This window comes from Mus musculus, chromosome 16 (assembly GCF_000001635.26).
Source record: "Mus musculus strain C57BL/6J chromosome 16, GRCm38.p6 C57BL/6J".
Lineage (NCBI taxonomy): Eukaryota > Metazoa > Chordata > Mammalia > Rodentia > Muridae > Mus > Mus musculus.
The window spans coordinates 32,777,374-32,799,226 of NC_000082.6; the positions used below are offsets into that span (position 1 = coordinate 32,777,374).

Genomic DNA, 21,853 nt, shown 5'->3' on the forward strand with positions numbered 1-21,853 from the left:
TAGAATAGAATAAGTTATGAGCTGTCAGGAATAAACCAAAGCTTTCGGCCTAAGAATTTATTGATAATAGTTCAGTCTCAGAGTTGTTATTTCAGGAAATAAAGCGGCTGGGTAGAAAAGCTCACGTTTACACAGACGGCCTGGCCAGCACAGGAGCAGCGGGGCGCTGGCTTTCAGTGACCTTGCCATGGTGGATGGAGCTGTCTCTCTGAGCCGCACAGGATAGAAGTTGGATAAGTCTGGGAACCCTCTGGGTCTGAGATGGGTCTTCTTTATCTCCAGAGCTTCCCTTAAGGACCATCGTGCTCTCTCTCAGGGAGGATGAAAATGCCTCCGCCGCTGACGTCAACGCCTCGGTCAGTGCTGGGCTCCCAGTGGGAAGTGGATCTTGAAAGGGTCTCCCAGGGACCTTGCAGTAGCTTACACATCCTTCAGCTACCTTAATTTCCCAAAGAGGGGGAGCCTCTTGCCCAGGGGTCGTTCAAGGGCCTAGGATGCCAGGAAGCTTCAGGATTAGAGACCACAGAATGTGTTAGAATCACCAGCTTGCCCTGAGAAGAATCTCGGGTGGCACGTCACTCCAGTCTGTCCCTCTGGGTACTCCTCATGATTCGCACTCTCTGGCTGCTATATGGCAGAAGTCACCTCCTCCCTGATTCCCCAAAGGGCACAGGGACCCCTCTGATACCATGACCTCGTCTATATCCCCATTAAGCAAAGTAGCCAGATTGGTGAATGGCAGGACCTCTAGACTCCTATACACAGGAACCTGAAACTCTACCCTGCCTCTCTCTAGAGCAGGAGCAATAATTAAACAAGTTATTTATATCAACTTTGTATATAAAAGTGGACGATAGTAAGTAGTACCGGTCAGTAGGTTGTATTAAGATTTAAATGATAATAGTGTAAAGCACTTAGTACTGAAACACAACAGGCATAATTCAAAGTGATTATTACTATTAATACCCTGACTGCCAGAGACATTAAATCCCAACGAATCAGGTCTGATGACATTCATCTGCTGCCCTTGACCAAAGGCTCTTTGGATATAACAGGTGACATTCCTGGCACCTGGACATCTCTAGGGCTTAGCTGAAGAGTTTGTGTTTGGTACATATGAGGGTGGACTGGGATCAGAGATGGAGCAGAGATGTTCGTCTCACATGTTCCCCTGGCAACATTATGGCAGAAGGGAAGAATGCCACATTCTTCACCCACTGAATATTTATTAAGCAAGGACCCAGGTCAGTCACTGACCTGAGCCTGGGTGTGGGAATGAAAAGAGCAATCTAGGCCCCACATTCAAAATTGGGAGAGACCTCTCTAATCCTCATTAGGCCTATATCCTCCCATCCCCCATCTTCCTCCATTGTAGGTGGCGAACATACTAGAGAACCTGGACATGCGGGCTTTTTTCTCCAACAGCTTAGTGGAACTGATACGAACGTAAGTGAAGCTGTCCCCCATGGCTCCCCTCTCCCTCTCTCCTGCTCCTCAAACCCCCCACTGTACCCCTTCCATACAGCTCTCCCGGAGCACAGCCCTCGAGCAAGTCCATTCATCACTGGAAGGTCACCTCCCACTTCAAGTACCGTCCCAGGGGCCCGCTCATCCACTATCTGAACAACCAGCTGATAGGCGCCGTGATGGAGGCCTTCCTCCTGCAGGCTCGGCAGGAGAGGCAGAAGAGGAGTGGAGAAGCCAGGAAGGACGTCCACTTCTTCCCCATCTCGAGGGCAGATGTCCAGGACCAGATGGCTCGTGAGTCACTATCTTGGAGACAATGGAGGGATTTGTTAGAGGAGAAAAGCAGAGGGCCATGACAGATCTGCAGGCCATGTCAACCCTTGGTAGAAAGTAATGTGTGCAGCAGGTCCACAGCTGAAGCAGGTTAAGTTAGCTTGGATGTCTGTAAATCTTTGAATGAATTTAAAACTTCCCACAACAGCTACTTTTAGACTCAGAACAGGGACACAAGATGTAGCTGGTGGGCCCCTGTGGAAGTGTCACTGGTATTTATTCCAATTCCAGGCTGTCTGAATGGCTTCAGTGTATTTTCTCATTTGCTTGCTTGGGGTTGGGGACAAGATCTAACTGTGTAGCTCAGGTGGGCCTCAAACTCCCAATCCTCTTGTCTTAGCCTCACAAGTGTGGGGATTTCAGGGATAATACCACAGTATCCAGCTGGCTCCACTTCCTTTAGTAAAACCACTCACGGTCTTCTTAAACTATCATCGCGCTGAACACACCTACACAGAGTCTTACACAGAGCTACACAGAGTCCCTTAATCCTAACAGCTTGTCCTCCGACTGAAGAATCTTAGGCTGAGGCTAGAGACTGGTAGGAGAGAGGACTCCTTCTGAAAAGATGTGGCCCAACTCAAGCCAGAACGCATGGTCCCAATGGGAAAATGGGATGGGGTTTCTGGCAGCCTCTGGTTCTCCTGGGCAGGGAGCAAGGGAGACAGAGGAACAGCCCCCTCCCTAGCTTCTGAAATGGAGCAGAGAATAGGGTAGGGACTATGCCCAACTTGGGAGAAACTGCTATTCAACTTGGGTCTAGCACCTGATGAGAGCGGCTTCTAGAAACCAGTTTATGTTTCCTGCCTTTTGGAGCAGTAAAGTGAAGTCACTCCAACTACTGTGCATTGGGTAGCTGCAGTGGGGAGACAGGCACAGTCAGGTAAGGGGGCATCCCCGACTGTGTTCACCACAGAAAACGCATGGAGGCACCCGAAAGGCTTTTAGGGGAGTCAGAAGCTCAGTGAGAGCTTTGGCTGTGTAGCAGGTTTGAGGCCAACCTGGGCTATATGAGCTCATATCAGAAAGAAAGAAAAGAAAAGAAAAGAAAAGAAAAGAAGAGAAAAGGAAAGAAAGAAAGAAAGAAAGAAAGAAAGAAAGAAAGAAAGAAAGAAAAAGAAAGAAAGAAAAGAAAGGAAGGAAGAAAGGAAGAAAGAAAGGAGAGCCAGGTGGTAGTGTGCATGCCTTTAATCCTAGCACTCTGGAGGCAGAGGCGGGCAGATGTCTGTGAGTTCCAGACCAGCCTGGTCTACAGAGCAAGTTCCAGGACAGACAGAGCTACACAGAGAAACCCAGTCTGGAAAAACCAAGAGGGAAAAGGAGAAGGAGGTGGTGAGGGGGAGGGGGAGGGGGAGGGGAGGGGGAGGGGGAGGGGGAGGAGGAGAGGGATGCAAGCAAGCTAGGGAAGAAGAAAATACAATGTTTATTGTAGAAAGTTTAAAAACATGCAGTTACACAAATAAGAAAGAAAAGAAAATGCTACGGATACAGGACTCTAGGCACTTGACCAGATGTTTCTCAGAAACATCTCATAAACACCTGCCTGAAACTTGACTACCTGATGGAAAGGAATGAATTTACCTCTGTGGTTTGCTTACTCCATGTATCCTTTTCCTGCCTACAGTGAACCTAAGTATGCTGGAGGAGTACTTCACATGTGATGGCTACAAAGGCTACCACCTGGTCTACAGCCCACAGGATGGTGTCACCTGTGTGTCCCCATGTAGTGAGGGCTACTGTCACAATGGAGGCCAATGCAAGCACCTGCCAGATGGGCCCCAATGCAGGTGGGTAGGGGCCTGGGGCAGGAAAGCAAAGCACTGGGGAACTCAGATTTGACGAGACACCACAGTAGGCCCAGGAAGACAATGTCCTCTCCTAAGACTTGACAGTGGGATGACTCCCCAGTGGCTGGAGGGTGAAAAGCAGAGAAAGTGGGCAGTAGGAGAAGGGTGTGTGGCACTCCTCTGCATGGAGGAGAAAGACATGCATTGCTTCTGAAAGTCAAGCTAGTCACAAAAGGTTACTTCAACCATTCCAGACTTGGGGAATACTGCATTGAAGAGAGAGGAGGCTCCAGTAGGCACCCAGGAAGTAAAATACCAGGGTACCAGAGCTCCCTAAGAATGGATACCCTCCAGACCTTGTATAAAAGTCCCAGTGTCTTTGCTGGTCCCAGTTCTGCCCAGGGGACTCAGTCTAGGGACATCCCTGAAGCTGGTTCCTTAGGCCTCCTCCATACATTAACAAACTGTGTCTTCCCCAAGGAGAGGACTCTAAGTCTTCAGGGACACAGGGGCTTGTCTTCCAGTGTCCCCTGTTCACTCTTGTTCAGGACTGGTCAAAGGAGATGAGCCGAGTAGAGGGTGCAGGGCACCCTTTGAGAGATAAGGGAATGGGTTTGTGGCTGTTTGGGCACACACACCTTTGTCTGCCACCCTTCTGAGCCGTCCTGGTGGTGTAGAATGTGCTACCCAGACATGGTTTTTAAGGTTATGCCTCCCTCCTTTGATTGGTGACCTCAATTCAAAATGGCCTTAGAGCTGGCTGGACCCTCCACCCAGCTGATAGCCCTGCCTGTCTTGCATAACCCCTGGTCCCCAGGAGTGGAAGGAATCGTCACTGACCACAATGCATTCTCTCTGTCTTCAGCTGCGCATCCTTCACCATCTACTCATCCTCGGGCGAACACTGTGAGCACCTAAGTGTGAAACTTGGGGCATTCTACGGGATCCTCTTCGGAACCCTGGGCGCCCTCTTGCTACTGGGGATCTTAGCATTTATGATCTTTCACTTCTGCGGCTGCTCCAAGAACAAGTTCTCCTACCCTTTGGACTCAGAATTGTAAGGCCCTGTCCCAGATGGGCAGCTGCACCTAGGACCTCGGGACCCATCCCTCAGTCTGCCCCTGCTCTGTGGGACTGGAAAGGGCCTGCGGCATGAAGATGATTTGAGACTCTTCAAGAGTGAATAAACCAGACTCTACCTGTTTAGTAGACTGGGGGTACAGGAAAAGGCCATGGTGGCCAAATATACAGATGGATGGGTTCCTACACAGATATATCAGGAAGGAGGATATTGCTTATATATGAATGCAGACTGTGTGTGCATACACACACACACACACCAGAGTTAATGGATGTGACTGGCTTTACATTTACCAAGATGTTTTTACATATAACACAGGCTTACTTCTCATTAAAATCTATTTAAATAAAGTCTCTATCTTTTTATGTCTTCAAACTATGGATTCCATACCAGGTTTCTTCTGGTGGCTGTAGTGTTAGGCACAGCACGTTCTTCCATTCCTCATAAACATAGTTGTGACAGTTGCATATTAGGGAGGGTGGGGGGTGGAAAATTCAGATGGTGGAGCCCAGCCCTACGACAGCTCCCGGCTGCCCCATGCTGCTGCATCGGTGGCCACAACGCTGGCTTGGTCCTTGCTTCCTCCTTTCTCACCCAGCCCTGCACCTCAGCCAGTGCTTCAGGAGCACTGGTTTCCCAAAGACTTCTGTGCTGGAGCCTTGGTCCCTGGCGCAGCCATGTTGGAGAGGTAAACCTTCAAGAGGCAGAGCCTAGTACAAATCGATTAGGTTATGGAAATCACATTCAGGAAGACTGGAGTATTTCCCAAAGGACCCCAGTTCCCCAGGGAGTGAGTTTTTATTATATGAGGATAGCCTGTGCCCTTGGCCTCTTTTGCATATAGCAGACAGGTCTCTTTTCTGTTTCTCTGCCACTTGACTTAGCCAAAGGGACTTCACTTAGAAGCCACATATTTGCTCATCAGGGCAGAACCCAGCTGGCCCTTGGCCCATTTTCAAGGCTTTAAATTGTCAAATAATTAGTCAGGTTTGCCTCCAAAATCCTGTACTAGTTTCATCCATGCTTAAAATACTTAATAATGTATCCTCACTTATTAAAAATTTTCATAAATCTTAAAAGAGATTATAAATCCTTTCCTACCCATGTGAAACACAAGAAAGACTCTCACTGTATTCATTTACCCATCTTTGATAACTGAGTCAAATTCTTTTTCCATGGGAGACATCACATCTTCCCTCTGAGAGTGACCTCTCTTAGCTGTGTGTCCCTCTTTCTGCTGGCCTGCCAGTCTCTCTGAAGAGCAAGGACACTCGGTTCTGCTAAGTATGATGTAAATCAATTTTCTTTTTTTGTCCAGTCTTGTTATCTCTGTTGATGCTAAACATCCCCTGCTAACTTTACTCTGTAGTAGGAGACGTTTTTTTAAAAAATCGTTGTTTATTTTGTGTACAGGAGGGGGAGGGGCAGCATGTGTGTGGAGGTTGGAGGACAGCTGGAGGGAGCTGGTTCTGTTTTCATAATGTGTGTCCCAGGGGTCAAACTCAGATCATTAGGCTTGGTAGCACTGTCCTTACTCACTGAGTGTCTCCCAGGACCTGAGACATCTTTGAATGTTCTTCAGCATACAGCATGGTCTCTCTTCTGTTTAAGGCACTCACCAACCACACCAAACACACACACCAAACACACACACCAAATACCACACCAAACACACACACCAAACACACACACCAAATACCACACCAAACACACCATCATAAGAGTTTGAATCATTTGCAACCACTCTATGAAGCTCATTCCTGCCCCACACCGAGAACACAAGGACGTCAGCTGAGAGCACACACAAACACCCCCCCCCCTTATTCAGAGCAACCACAGAGCCATCTGTTGTTTTTATTAACTACTTAACATACTCATGGAGCAGCTTGGTCATTATTTCAATGCCGGGAATTAAAACCAGTGTTTTGTTCCTGCTGAGAAATTGCTCCAAGACTGAGCTACAACCACAACACACAAAGTACTGACTATGTGCAAGGAGCTAGGGACATCACAATAGGCAAAGGATATGATTATAGTTGAAGGACTCTGGTGATAAAGATTGTATCGGGTAGCCAGGCAGTGGTGGTGCACACCTTTAATCCCAGCCCTTGGGAGGCAGAGGCAGGCAGGTTTCTGAGTTCAAGGCCAGCCTGGTCTACAGAGTGAGTTCTAGGACAGCCAGGGCTACACAGAGAAACCCTGTCTCGGAAAAAAAAAATGTATCAGGTATATCAAAGAAGAATGGCAGTCGGTATGTAGCGTGAAAAGGGCATTGTGGGTAGAGTATATTGAGGAGGGGCAGAAGGAGGTGGAGAGGGAGGAGGCATTGAGCAGATGTCTGGAGGAGAGGCCTTCTAAGCAGACAGAACAATACACACAAAGGCCCCAAGGCCCAAGACCTGAGCAGATCTGGCACATCCCAGGAACAGCCAAGTTCCTTGCTTTGCGGCTTACAAAGAGCAGGCTAGAGAGGCGGCTACAGCAGTACCCATTATTCACCTGTTCTACAGGCTGTTGCCCAAACTTGGCTTTTCCTCTGAATGAAACGGAAGAGTATGAAGCACAGGCCTGCCACATGCTAGGAAGAGAAATTTCCAGCTAACATCCGGGGATGAGAGCGGGTGTTCAGGTGGGCACAGGTACCAACAGGGAGTCTGTAGTCATGGTGAGAGACAGTAGCATCTCAGCCCACCTGAGTGATGGCTGCCGAGATGGCAAGTTCGTGGGGAGAGTGGGCATTGTTCGAGGAAGAGAAACCGGTTGAATTTTCTTGTATAAAATATGAGAAAGGAAAATGATTAATGGTTCAGCGGCAGGAGCGGCTGAAGGGTGCAAGAGGAATGAACTGAGCAAAGGGAGACACAGCAAGTGAGATTAAGAACTTTACCCTGAGTGTGCAGGGTCCCCTCGACATCCATATGGTCAGGCCGAGTGAGCAGCTGGGCATGCGCATTAACATTCTCTGGATGTAAGCTCTGGCCTCAACATCCACGTGGTCAGGCCGAGTGAGAAGCTGGGCATGCGCATTAGCACCCGCTTGGTGTAAGCTCTGGCCTGGACATCCATGTGGGCAGGCTGATTGAGCAGCTGGGCATGCGCATTAACATTCGCTGGATGCAAGCGCTGGTATTTCAGGTTTTCTTCTCCCCGCCTACTTCACTCTTTCTCATTCCTCTTTTGGATTAAAATCTTAAGCAAAGCATGCTTTTACGAGAGAAGAAAAACAAACTACATCTAACTTTAAAATAATGGCAGGCGAGCATGAGCTACGGCAAGAATAACTGCACGTTATAGACTTTCTTTTAAACCCGTTTGAGTCTGTAACTTGACATTTAAACCAATTTGATGTTCTATGTGGTCCCCCTCACTTGGATCAGGTTCTCCCCAGCTGTACTGATCTGAGATGAACAAATATGGTTCCTGCCCTGAGAGAGCTCTCTATGGTGTTTGGTTGTGTCTCTGGAAGGTCCTTGTATTAAAGGCTTGGTCCTTAGGGTAGTTCCTTAGTAGGTGGGACTTTAGGAGATGGAGTCTGAGGGGATGTGCCCTTGAAAGGGGTTGGGTACCTCAGCTCCTTCCTCTTCCTTTTATTTGCTTTCTGGGCTGGCACACCCGACCTCTGTCATCTGACATGATACACATGTCACTTGATACACAAAACAATGGATAACCCTATTTTGACCTGACCCGAAGCCCAGAGCAATGGGTTTGCCTTATTTTGACCCAGAACTATCTCAAGCGTGAGCAGAAATAAGCTTTTTTTCATTATAAGCTGTTGATCTCACATTTTGCTCTAGTGGCAGCTGACTAATACAGATTGCTCAAGGTTCAACAGGCTCCAGGGCAAGTCTTGGTAAAAATGTCAAACCAAATCAGGCAACAGGAAATCACTCCCCAAATTCCCACGTAGTAAAAACATCTAAGGCACCTGGGATCCCTACAGATAATCTCTGAGGTTATACTGAGGGTCACTGAGTACAAAACAGAAGAGCACAGGTGAGTGATCAGGTCTCCCTTTACCGAAATACAATAACCAGGCAGAGGATGTGAGGGACATCTCTGAAAAGAGGTCAGCCCCTCCCCTTGCACATACACTCAGGCATAAGTGGACCAAGGTCTTGTGGTCAGGTATGGGGGAGGGCTCTCGAGCCAGCTGGCCTTCATGAGAAACTTTGGAGTCCATAGCACAGAACTGTGGCTGTGGTCTGTTGGTAGCGTTTGGGCCTCGGTGGCATCACCGTTCTTCTGGCACAGAGGCCATGCCTGGTTGCAGCTAGCATTCCTCAACCCCTCCTGATGCTCAGGAAGGACATGTGGACAAGTGGCATGCGGGCGTGCAGTTCACGGCGGAGCTGGAAAACAAAATAACATGTGGGGTACCCAGCCTATCTGCCTGGGAGCCCACCGTACGGCAAGGACGAGAAAGGGGCAGTGGAGGGACATCCACAATGCTTCCTGGGCCACTTAAAACTCACAGCAGGTGCTCTGAACCTCATTCTGTAGGATGTAAAGGTAGTAAGGACTGAAGTAATCAAACCTACACAGCTAATAGAACCCAACCTCAGATCTGCCTGACTCCTGGGCCATTGGCCAGATCTCAACAGAAATCAGTACACTTGGGGCTGGAGAGATGGCTCAGTGGTTAAGAGCACCGACTGCTCTTCCAAAGGTCGTGAGTTCAAATCCCAGCAACCACATGATGGCTCTCAAGCATCCGTAATGAGGTCTGATGCCCTCTTCTGGAATGTCTGAGGACAGCTACAGTGTACTTACATGTAATAAAAATAAAATTAAAAAAAAAATCAGTACACTTAACAAACTTCATAAAGTAAAGGAATAAAATAGAATAACAATAACAACAACAATAATAGGATCATCATCAATCCCATGTGGCCTCACTCCTAGACCTCAGCTGCCTGACCTGATCCTGAACTCCACGGTTGCTCTCTGACCTCTGAAACATCTGCTAGTTGAGATATCAGTTCTACACTCCACTGCGGCTTCTCTCTCCCATGAGGATTTGCACTCGCCACTTTGATGTTTGTGACAGACACCTGCCATCTGTCCTACATCAAACGTTGATGCTCTATGGACAGGAATCCTCAGGAAGAAGGTCAGTGAGCCTCCCTTGTTACCAGAGAGTCTGGAAAGCCAGAATATTTATTCCCTCTTAATATCCCTGGGTAGTGGTACAAGAGCCAAACATGGCTGATTGGACGCTCCTGCTCAGAGCTTTGGCCCTGCAACCAGCAGCCCAAAGACGATGTCCCAGTGGGAACCCACTTGTGACGGCACATGGAGGAAGCACGACATCCACGGACAGTGCACGGCAAGAGGACAGTGTCCTAGGAAGCATGTCTTTATGCTTGTCAAAGCTGCTCTTCTGCCATTCCTTTGCTTCTGTGCATCTGGGGTTCTCTCTCCCCTTGTTTGCAAAGCAAAGAGCTTTGCCTCCCCTAGTGCACGCCCCCCCGCCACCCCCCCACCCCCCAGCCCCCCACCCCCGCGCATCAATGTCACTGTAATTCTCAGAAGTTCTAAGACCTGAACATTTAAGATCTGAAACAAACTAGATCTGGGGCTGGAGAGGTGGCCTGACGGTTAAGAGCACTTGCTGCTCTTGCAGAGGACCCAGGTTTGATTCCCAGCACCCACATGGTGGCTCACAATCATCTGTAATTCCTGTTCCAGAGCGTTTGATACCTGCTGTGAGTCTCCACGGTCACCACTCATAGACATAGTGAACAGATATACATGCAGGTAAAATGTCCATACACATAAAGTGAAGATAAAATTAGATGTGGGGGTAGAGACATTTATTTACATTATAGAGAGTAGAAAAAAAAATCAAAGGAGCCAGACAAGACCAGAGAGTGACAGAGGCAGGCTTCTTTTGCATTCACCGAGGGATCCTTCTGGCAGGGATAACAGCAACTTCCGCTCTGTAAGGGCAACCACCTCACCTGTCTATTCTGGCAGCAGGACTGTACCCCTAACAGAAGCTGCTGGTCTGCCCCTCGTCAGGGTCTATTCCTTTACTAGGTGGCATGGAGCATGAACTAATGTGACTCTCACTGACTATGGAAGGTGCTGGCTGAAGTCTGAGACATTTGCCAGAGTAGGGTGGAGAAGCCATTATCTTAGGTGGTGCACCAGGTCTAGCCTCACTGTTCACAGTACAGGTTCACGAGACCAGCACTGAGCTAGGCCTGTGACATTTATACTGAACTGACCCAGTCTAGTCTTCCAATCATTCATAGCATCCCCAAGAGCCTTGACCCCAGAATTTTACTAATGGTCTAGGAATAAAAGAATTTCTCCAGATTGGTATTCAAAGACACCACAATCTTCCTCTTTGCCTGGAGCATATCTCCAAGGGGTTTTATATCTAGCATCCCTATTTCATGTCTTTTCCCATTTATGATGTGTTTTGAGATGTAAATCACAGTGGCTGTGATGTTAGGCTTGTCAACTTGATGCCATCTAGAATCACCTGGGAAGAGTCTCAACAAGGCATTGTCTGGATCAGTTTGGCCTGTCTGTGCGAGGTTGTCTTAGTAAGTCAGTTAATGTGGGAAGGCCTCGCCCACTATTGGCGGCACCATTCCCTTGGCTTGGGTACTGGACTATGTAAGCGTGAAGAAGATAAGCATGCTTGTATTTGTTTTTCTCCTCTGCTGTGGATGTGCTATAATGAGCTGTTTGCAGTGCCTGCTGCTTTGACTTCCCTGCTGTGGTGGTTTGAATGAGAATGGTTAGAGTTAGAGTTAGGTATTTGAATACTTGGTCCTCAGTTGGTGGAATTGTTTGGGAAGGATTAAGAGATGTAATGTGATCTTGTTAGAGGGGTTATGTAACTGGCTTTTCAAAAGCACATGGTATCTCTATTAACTCCTTGCCTCATGTTGTCTCAAGATATGTGTTCTCAGCTACTACACAGTGCCATTCATGCCTCCTGCTTCCATGCTCCCTGCCATGATGGTCATGGATGCTAACCCTCTGGAGCAGTACGCCTCCAATAAACTCCTTCTTCTATAATTGGGCTTGATCATGCTGTCTCATCACAGCAATAGAATTCTAAATTGGAAATAAACCCTTTCTACCATAAGTTGGCTTTTGCTAGGTTATTTTCTCCCTGCAACAGACATGAAACTAGGACCATGGCTGTTGCAAACCAATGAGACCAGGCATGTGGATTAGGGGATAGGGAAGTGGTTTTGTGTAGCTAGAGCTGTGATAAGCCCCTTCCATAATGTGATGGTTTGTATATGCTGGGCCCAGGGAGTGGCACTATTAGAAAGTGTGGCCCTATTGGAGTAGGTGTGGCCTTGTTGGAGTAGATGTGCCACTCTTGGTGTGGGCTTTAAGAGCCTCATCCTAGCTGCCTGGAAGTGACTAGTCTGTTAGCAGCCTTCAGATGAAGATGTAGAACTCTCAGCTCTGCCTGCATCGTGCTTGCCTGGATGCTGCCATGCTCCTACCTTGATGAAAATAGACTGAACCTCTGAACCTGGAAGCCAGCCCCAATTATATGTTGTACTTATAAGAGTTGCCTTGGTCATGGTGTCTGTTCACAGCGGTAAAACCCTAACTAAGACACATATGTATGGAGAAAGTCCATGAAGAATGAAGGGCACAGAGCTGAGTGGGACAGAGGAAATCTCATGATTGTGTTTGCACTGCTGGCTCCAGCTGACTCCAAAGCTGGAGGAGCCACCTGTAGATTTCTCAGACCTTGACTTTTCCAAGTAAACTACCATGCCCTGGTTCCTGCTTCTTGCAACCCAAATCTCTGCTTACTTTCCCATTAATATCATTGGCTCTTTCAAAAGGCCTGCACTCCCAAGACCTGAAAAATTGGATCTGGGGCTGGGGAGATGTATTTATTCACATGGCAGAAAAGAGATCAGAAGAACTGAGAAGCTTGGCGAGATCAAAGCCAGGCAAGAGCCCCTGTTCAGCCCTAATGCCCTTTCATGGAGTCATTGACCTCCCTTGCCCTGAAGATGCTCCCTGGAGTTCCCAAGAGACCCTCACTTACTCCTGGTGTACATGTACCTGGTTCATCAGCTTCTCTCTGGCGTTGTGCTCAGTGAGGTCCTTAGGGGAGGCCACGGTCAGCCGTACAAGGAGGAAGCCTCCATCTTCACCTAAAAGTTGAGAAAAGACCAGAGGCAATGCAACCACAGTGACTCATCTCCAGCCTGGGCCCCTCTCCACAAATATCTACACTCCTACCGGAAAATGTGTGTGCATCTACACGGATCTAACATTTACTCACTGCAAGCAGAAAGGAGGACTCCCTTCCTAGAGTAATTATGTCCACTGCAGTGTCTCCATAACCAGTGAGTGCAGTCCACAGTGTCTTAGGGTGCCCCCATATTTGAAAAAGCCAAAGAGAAGAGCAAGGAAGGGAAACTGGAAGTGGATCCAGAATGTTCTTAAGGCCTGGAGACCCTGGATGAGTCAGTTGGAGAGGACTCTGGGCAGGGAGAGTGCTGGAGAGGGTGGCTCTCTGAGGGTTGCCTTGAAAGAATGCTGGGGAGGGGCTGGCCCTCCAAGGGGCACCCTGAGCTGGATGCTGTTCCTCCAGCAGTAAGTTGGTAGTGTCACGAGGTCTCTTGGTTGAGCCTTTCTGCCTTTCCAACTACCAGAAAGCGCTACCTTTTTTGTTTTTTGTTTTTCTTTTTTTTAGATTTATTTATTATATCTAAGTATACTGTAGCTGTCTTTAGACACACCAGAAGAGAGCGTCAGATTTCATTATGGATGGTTGTAATCCACCATGTGGTTGCTGGGATTTGAACTCAGGACCTTTGGAAGAGCAGTCAGTGCTCTTAACCACTGAGCCATCACTCCAGCCCCTTATTAATTAATTAATTTATTTATTTTTAATTTTTGTGACAGCTAGCCAGTCCGAGACCAGAGATTCCTGTTAGTCCCAGCAGCCCACAGGGTCATTTGTTTCTCTAGAGAACTTTGCCTAGACTCCCTGACCTGGCACTGACTGTTTTTGTGCCTGATTGTCACCAAACCAAGGAAATTAATAGCCTGTGAAGTTGTGGATTTGAAATTTAAGTACAGTAAATTTCCTTGAATTGCGTGCTCAGGACTCTCTCCTGAGTCTTTCAAATGGTTCAATGGCGGAGTGTCTGCAGCTACTTCATTCTTGGGCAAAGATTTCTTTTGTAGCTCTTAAACATTTATTGATCTCATGACAGCATCTATCCTATCAGCTTTCTCTCCTTTGTGTGGAGGAGACTCATTCCCCCTCCTCTGGTGTTGCAGTAGCTTTTGTCAGCTTGACACAGGCCTGGACACATCCAGGAAGAGGGAACCTCACAGAGGAACTGCCTCCATCAGATTGGCCCGTGGGCATGTCTGTGGGGCACTTTGTTGATTACTAATTGATGTAGGGATGGCCCAGCCCACTGTGGACAGTGCCATCCCTGGGCAGGTGGGCCTGGGGTCTATAAGAAAGAAAATCAAGTGAGTCAGGAGAAAGCAAGCCAACAAGTAAAATAAATCATTTCTCCCCAACTCGCTCTTGGTCCAGATAGAAAGTCAGAACAGCTGGTGAATTCCCTTTCGGATTCTGCCTACTGACTGCAAAGTGTTTTTATATTAATCTTACCTAGAATAAAAAAGATATACAATAACATGAATGTGATTAAATATTTCTTTTGTTTTAATTTCTGTTTTTGATAGGGTCTTACTACGTAGATCAAGCTGGCTTCAAATTCACAGTCTGTTGTGGCCGGCTACAACAGTCTGCTTCTGCTCTGCCTGAGTGCTGGTTTGCAGGCCAGAGATACCATGGCTGAGGGTGTAGCATAGATACAGATAGAGTTGACAGAGATGAGAGGGATAACAGAGACAGAGACCAAATAAAGATGACACAGGTAGAGATGGACATAGAAACAGAGGCAGAGATGATAAAGGCAGAGGAAACAGAGATAGAGAGATCAAGACTGAGTGAGATGATGGAGACATAGATGACAGCGACAGAGATGACTGAGACAGAGATGGCAGAGAGAAAGCTGATAGGACAGAGATGATAGAGGCAGAGATGACAGAGACAGAGAGGATGGAAGTGACACAGAGAATTAGAGGTGACAGGGACAGATTTTCAGGGCATGAAGTCAAATGTAAGGGCTCAGGCACACGAACAGTGTCAGGCGCTCCATCACTGAGCTATATCCTCAACTCATGATTAACATTTTTATTCCCCTTGCCCAAAAAAGTAGAACAAGGCAAAGATACTCAGGAATGCACCATAAGGAGAAGATGAGCAGTAGAGGCAGACACTCCAGCTGCCCACAAGCTGCCCTTACGGGAGAGTTGCTGACAATGCGCCTCTCTGAGACGCTTCTGTTGTTTCAGAAATGAAGGTTTAAACTCCCCGAATGTTGTTTTGTTGGTTTGTCTAAAATCACTCTTTATGGTGTAAAACACAGTAAATATGGCCACCAAGCCCCACTTGCGTGCCCTGCACATGCTTGCAGGGCAGCGATTTGGACGCATTTGCACATTCTTTCCTTCTGTGTGGGCATTGCTGGCTAGAGGCTTCCAAGGCGTGAGGGTCAAGTCTTTTGAATAGCATTACAGATCTCATCTGAAGCACAGTAGCCGCCCAATAGTTAACTTCACAGAAGTTAGACCTGGAAAAGATGGCGCTCATCCACCACAAAGCGAAGAAACTAGCTGCTTTTTACCAGCCAGGAGATCAGAGGAGAGGGGCAGGTCCAAGGTCTCTCAGGTTAAAGCACAGCCAAGATCTCAACCACTTCTGGAAAACCCAGTTTTACATTTATCACACACACATCACAGCATCACACATACATCATGACATGGCATATAAATTATGTCACGTATACATCACGACATCACATACGCATCATTACATCACACATACATCACTACATCACACACACATCATGATATCACATATATATCATGACATCACACATACATCACAACGTCACCTACACATCACTACATCTCATATACATCTTAGCTGCTTTTTACCGACCCACCAGGAGGTCATGAAATGCCAAGGAGAGGGTGCAATATTGGCCTTTAGCTCCTTCTTTCAACTCAACTCCTTAAGGCTACTCCAAATCTCCAAAAATCTCTCATGGGAGTTTTGCTTACCTGGATCATGTTTTGTGGTTTTCCTTATCCAAGCAGTGGATGCAGATGTTGTAGGATGCGTCGGGGGCTTTGGTGAGGCTGTGGTCTTGGTTAAGGTGATGTTTGGGTTTTTGCTGGTGCTAGCTGTAGTTGAATAGATAGAAAAAGGAGGGTGGCTCTCTGTGAGGAAGGAGCTGTTGGTTGTATTGCCTGTGGTTAAAGTCTCTGAGGTAGCAGAGCTCTCGGTGGTGACCACCACTGAGAGACTGCTGCTGTCGAGAGCCGTGAAACTCACGAAGGAGGCTGCTTCTCCCATTGTTGATCCAGCAACCATGGGGACTGTGATGGTGCCCAAGACCTCAGTGTGGCTTTGTGTCTCAATAGAGAGTGTTGAAGTGTTTTCCAGGGGGTTCCTTCTAACTGTCACCGAAGTTCCAACAGAGGTAAGAGTCTGGGCCACTGCTGTTTCGCTTTCTGTGATTGCACTAGTGGAGACTGTCCCCTCAAGGGTGGTGGCAAGGGCCGGGGTGCCAGCAGTTGACAGGATCCCAGATAAGCTTGTGGTCTCGGGGAAAATTGGTTTTGCCTCAGTGGGTGGAGGCAAAGTTAATATCTCAGAAGTGAACAAAGCTGCCGTCGCTTCTGTAGGGCTGAGGCTCGCGCCTGGGGCCCCAGAGATGGTGATGGTTGTTTCTATTTCTGTGATGCAGTTGCTGAGTTTAATATGAGTGATGTTGAAGGCAACCAACCCCTTGGCTGGAGTTGCACTGTCGGGTCCCAGGACTCGTGAGCTGCTGAGGACCCCAGCTGAACTGTCAGAGGAAGAGCTGCTCTCTGAAGACAGGTACTCCACTTCCGTGGAGGTGTGTGCCAACGTCAGGAGGTCAACTGTGATCTTCCTTGCCTCTTCAGAGCTGTCATCGGTACAAAGGGTGTCAAAGACGGCTTCTATGGAGTCCCACACTGTGCCAGTTTGGACAGTGCTCATCCCAGTTCTGGGGCTGTTGCTTGGTGCCAATGTCTCTGTAGGGATGGTGTGCATAACCGTGAGGTCAGAAGGTATTCTTATTGAAACCGTTCTGGTCTCCGTTACAGTGGAAATGGTTTGGGTCTTTAGGGTCAATTCAATAGGTGAGATGGTCTGGGTATCTAGGGATGATGGTGCAGGGGAAGTGGTCAGAGATGATGGTGCAGGGGAAGTGGTCTGGGTATCCAGGAATGATGGTGCAGGGGATGTAGTTAGAGATGATGGAGTAGGAGAAGTGATCAGAGATGATGGTGCAGGGGAAGTGGTCAGAGATGATGGTTCAGGGGAAGTGGTTTGGGTATCCAGGAATGATGGTGCAGGAGAAGTGGTCTGGGTACTCAGGGATAATGATACAGGAAAAATGGTCTGAGCATCCAGGGACGATGCTATTGGGGAGGTAATCTGAATATTCAGGGTTGACAAATTAGGAGAGGTGGTCTGGGCCTCTAGGGATGATGCTGCAGGAGTGGTAGTATGTGTCTTCCTGGTCTTTGTTACAAAAGAGGTGGTCTGAGTGTCTCTGGAATTGACCTCTGAACTGATACTAGTTGCACTTAAAGCATTAGAAGCAGATTCAGTGCTGAGAGTTTGCGTGTCTAGAGGTACATACTGAATCAGGTTGGTGGTCTGGAAAGCTCTCTCTGAGCTGGGCCTGTCCCTTTGAGTGAAGGTGGACACTTCCATGTTGTTGGTTGTCACCAAAGGAACTGATCTGCTAATGTCGAGACCTGTGTGGGATGAGAACAACCTGGTGAGTGCCAGTGGACTGACATCACAGTTTATGCCCTAGGTGCTATTGGATGGCATGGAGGGTCATCATCTACATAAACCTAGAGGATGAAGGCAGCACAGAGAAGCCAAAGCCTTCACAGCAGCCCCGAAGACATGCTACCCCAACTAGTGCTCTCTGAAGCCCTGACAACTGCCCCCTGCCCCAAAGGATCCCAGCTGACCCCGGGTCTACAGCTCAGCCTCACAGCATATACCGACTAAGGCAGGCAAAGAAGACAGGAATCCACATGAGCCAAGGACTGCAGAGCAGGGATCCAGGGATGATGGTGTAGGAGAAATAGTCTGGGTATCCAGGAATGATGGTGCAGGGGATGTGGTCAGAGATGATAGAGTAGGAGAAGTGATCAGAGATGATGGTAAAGGGGAAGTGGTCAGAGATGATGGTGCAGGGGAAGTGGTTTGGGTATCCAGGAATGATGGTGCAGGGGAAGTGGTCTGGGTACTCAGGGATAAACTTTCTGAAGAAACTTTGTCACTCTCCCATGGGTGGTTTGCTCACCCCCACACACACACACAAAAATTCCCATAGAAGTATGTTCTTCAAAGTCTAGAATGACCTATGGTTTCATCTTTAGAGATAACTGGGAGGACGGGGAGAGGAGCCTCCAGCCTGAGTGGAATATGTCCTAGGAAAGCAAGCAGTCAGGGAACTGGAGCCAGTTCACATGGGTAAAGGAAATGATTAGTGGGCGCACACTCTCTCGCGCGCGCACGCACACACACACACATACACGTCTGCAGGAGCTACTGATTGCCTTCTTCATATGGGCATCTATGCCTAATCCCAAGCTATTTCTTTGAGGCCCCTGGTCCACAGAACCCAGCCCAGATCGGAGGGTGTGGCTGCTTTCCTCTTCCATACCTCCATATTGGGAGTGAGAAAAGTATGGAAATACAGCCTGGTTTGAGTCTTGCCTCTGTTGCTTGTTCTGCTGTATACTAACTCTGTGACACAGGTCAAGTCTCTGTGCTCCACACTGGTACTTTCTCATATGTAAAGTGTGACAGGCAGGGTGGGTGGTCCAATGGTTGGGCACTGCTAGCAGTGCTGGCCCCGGGGTTAAATTCCTCCCTCTAAGCTGCAGTCCCCTTGCTTTTAGGTGGGTGGCAGGTCTTAGAGGTGCGCACCTTTCCTTGACGTTATTGTGAGGATTTAAAAGGCAATGTTGGACCAGCCCGATAGCTCAAGTGGGTAGAGCTGCTTGCTACCAAGCTTGGTGACCAGAAGTTAAGATTCAAACTGTCAGGTGGTCTCCACACACGTGTCAAGCATTTGTGGACTTTCTCTCTCTCTCTCTCTCTCTCTCTCTCTTTCTCTCTCTCTCTCTCTCTGTGTGTGTGTGTGTGTGTGTGTGTATCTGAACTCTGAACTCTGGGTTTGATTGAGAGATCCCAGGTCAAGGAATAAGGTGAGAGAACTTTCAAGGGTGATCCCAAAATCAACCTCCACACACACTGTACACATCTTCACACACAGCCAAACACATGTGAATCCACACATATGTAGAAACATTTCTCTTTCACACACATGCATAGAAAAATGGAAAATGGAAACATTGATAAATAAAGTGTATATAGCAAGTTCCATGCTGTCAGGGCAATGTGTCAAAACAAATAAATAAATACATACATAAATACTTATTTATTTATTTAGAAATTCTGTCAATAAACTTAAAAAATGGAATTTAAAAAAGTGATGCCCGGTGTGACATGTCAGTGTGTGGTCTCCGCTGTAGCAGTCCCCATGCCGTGGGGACGTGAACAGCAGGGGCTGTGTGTGGGAGGGACTGGATAAATCAGAAGTCTCAGTAGAATGCTGTTCAGTTTTACTATAAACCTAAAGTTAGCCTGAAAATTATCTATTTTAAAGTGTGTGTGATAGGTTTGGCACAGTGCCAGTTAGTAACAGATCACGGTTAGCTCCCATCTTTCAGAAAAGTCTGCCTCTCTCAGAATCTCCCCGCCCAAGCAGTTTGTGACAAACTTTTCATTCAAAAGGCAAATTTCAAAGAACAGCTGGGCTAGGTAACGATGTTGGAGGGAGCAGAGCTAAAATGATCACCAGCTGGCATCTCCCAAGCCCCTCCTCCCTCCACCCCACTATCCCATGACTAAAGAGTGACTCCCAGACTCCCTTACAGTGATGGCCACAGGGCCACCATGTGTAAGCTGACCCATCTGCCAGCCAGCACACTCGTCTATTCCTCCGGCCATTAATACAATTAACAAAAATGTCTCCCTTGCCCACAAAGAGCTGTCTTTGCCAGCACTGAAACCCAGAGCTCCACCAGGGAGGATCCCCGGGGGCTGTCCTGTTCCTTACCTGGAGAGCTCACACTGACGCCAACCTTCCAGCAGAAGACAAGGAGGGGCACAGCCAGGCCCCAGACAGAGCCCATCGTGCCTGGCCCTGACCACCGCTGTCTGCCGGACCTGCCTGCTGTCTCTCCTCACCACCCTTTCCTGCTTCCTCAACCCCGGGAGGAGGGGCAGACGACTGCCCAGGTGTGACTGGGTAGGTTCCAGGAGGCAGCCGGGTGACCACAAATGTGCAGGCTGACAGCAGGTTCATGGTCCCACTCCCCACCCTGACTCCCATGCCTTGCCTCTCTGATTTGAAGATATGGCATCAGTTCCATTCTGAAACCCTCCCCTGGCACTGAGAATGGCATGAAAGAGATGGTGTTTACCCCACTCACCCATACCTGGGGTCCCGGCTTCATGGGCAGACCCAAGTTTATCTACTGAGCCTAGATTTTATCAGTTCTAGGGACCAAGGGCAAATAAGAGAACATTTCTTAGCCCCAACTTCTTGATCTGTAAAATGGACACACTGTCTGACTCAGGACACCACCAAAGTTCTTACGCAACGTCTCCTATACATTGCTGGTGCTCAGAGAAAATGCATCTATCTCAGTAGCTCAAGATATAAGTGGGAGCCCTCAGCCTTGACCAGTCCATGTGAATGGTCCTGAGGTCTCAAGGGGACAGTGTCCCAGTGTGGGGGCAGGACTCTAACCTCTAATAGCTTTCTATATTAAAAATCCTGGGATTTTGCAGCGAAGTCCAAGGCAGGACCAGGTCCCCAGTCATGTTTGAGGATTCAGGATGCAGAGGATGGCATGATGCTCTGAGTCCAAGAGCCAGCAGAAGGAGATGACTTGGGGACACTTAGGAGATTAGTTTCCAAGGCAAGGAGTGATGTTATGGGCTGTATTTTCTATATGCCTCCCCCAAAACAAAGAGGACTCTGACCCCTCAAGGACCAAGGCCTAGTGCTCTTAGGGCCATACCCAGTGGCCAGACAAGGTTCCGTGGGCATTTTAAGTGCTTTTGGATGAAAAGCAGCTCTGGGATGGAGAAGACATCTCGGATCTGTGTCACAGAATCACAAAACTGAGAACAGGAAGGAAATGTAAAACTGTATCAAACGCTCTGTCCTTAACTGTGGGCAAAAAGCTGTGTGGTCTTAGACCAGTAGTTTGCCCTCTCTGGACCTCAGTCAGGAAGGCTTCTGAGGGCTTCTTGGCCCAGCAGTCTGAGATTGACTGCTGGCTATCTGACAGTATCATAGAGAACTTTAGTGGGCACTGTGGTGACAGGGCTTTCCCTCCTGGGAGGAGGAGCTGTCATCTTGGGGTGTGTCAGCCTCTTCAGAAGGGGCTCTGGAGTCTCTGTGAAGTAACCTGACACTGGAGTTGAGGGGCGTGGGGAGTAGTGGCAGGAACACAGTCCGCAGGCTGAGCCTTTTCCTTTCCCAGACTCAAACTCAGCTCTCTACTCTAAACAGGTGGGAGGAGGAGGAACCACTGCATTCTGGGAGACCGTGCCATGTAGCCATGTCCCCATGTGAAATCCACCCTTTAAGGAGGTGGAGGGAACATGGCAAGAGGGCAGATCTCTGTCTGGGCAGTCCTCCACACTCTCCTGCTGCACCCATGCAGAGCCAGGGGCTTCCTCATTCCAGGGGCAGCTTACTCTACGGACCAGCATTCTGGTGCCCTTTTCACCCCAACAAGGAATTCCCCACTGCATTTCCTCTTCCAACTGAAATGGCCAACAGCCCTACACACTTGAAAATGAAGACAGACAAACAAACAAACAGAAAAACCCTAAGAAGATCTGGGCCCGTTTCTGTGGAATGAATTTATAGTCTTAGCTGGTTCATATAAAAGACACACAACTCAGGTATTTTATTTACAAACTGTAAGCCTAGATTGGACAGGTTTGGAG

At 48.2% G+C, this 21,853-nt stretch overlaps 2 protein-coding genes across 3 annotated transcripts in view; one reads left to right on the forward strand and one right to left on the reverse strand.

The window, feature by feature from the left end:
- The window catches only part of Muc4 (mucin 4), a 46,506-nt gene extending 41,488 nt beyond the window's left edge, over positions 1–5,018 (forward strand). Inside the window, 5 exon segments of the mRNA NM_080457.3 lie at positions 283–356; positions 1,376–1,446; positions 1,526–1,761; positions 3,425–3,587; positions 4,453–5,018. Of these exon segments, the coding sequence (NP_536705.3) occupies positions 283–356; positions 1,376–1,446; positions 1,526–1,761; positions 3,425–3,587; positions 4,453–4,648 (740 nt within the window). The 3' untranslated portion in view covers positions 4,649–5,018.
- On the reverse strand, positions 46–20,062 carry Muc20 (mucin 20). Of its 2 annotated transcripts, none has more exons than NM_001145874.1 (4): positions 19,944–20,062; positions 15,823–17,556; positions 12,727–12,818; positions 46–1,773 (listed from the first exon to the last, which is right to left on the reverse strand). In NM_001145874.1, exons 1-4 carry the CDS (start codon positions 20,017–20,019, stop codon positions 1,609–1,611), a joined length of 2,067 nt encoding a protein of 688 aa, NP_001139346.1. In that variant the 5' UTR covers positions 20,020–20,062; the 3' UTR covers positions 46–1,608. The 2 variants fall into 2 exon arrangements, with proteins under 2 accessions (NP_001139346.1, NP_666183.2); NM_146071.2 differs by lacking the exon at positions 46–1,773 and adding an exon at positions 8,411–9,020.
- Between the last annotated feature and the right edge of the window lie 1,791 nt (positions 20,063–21,853).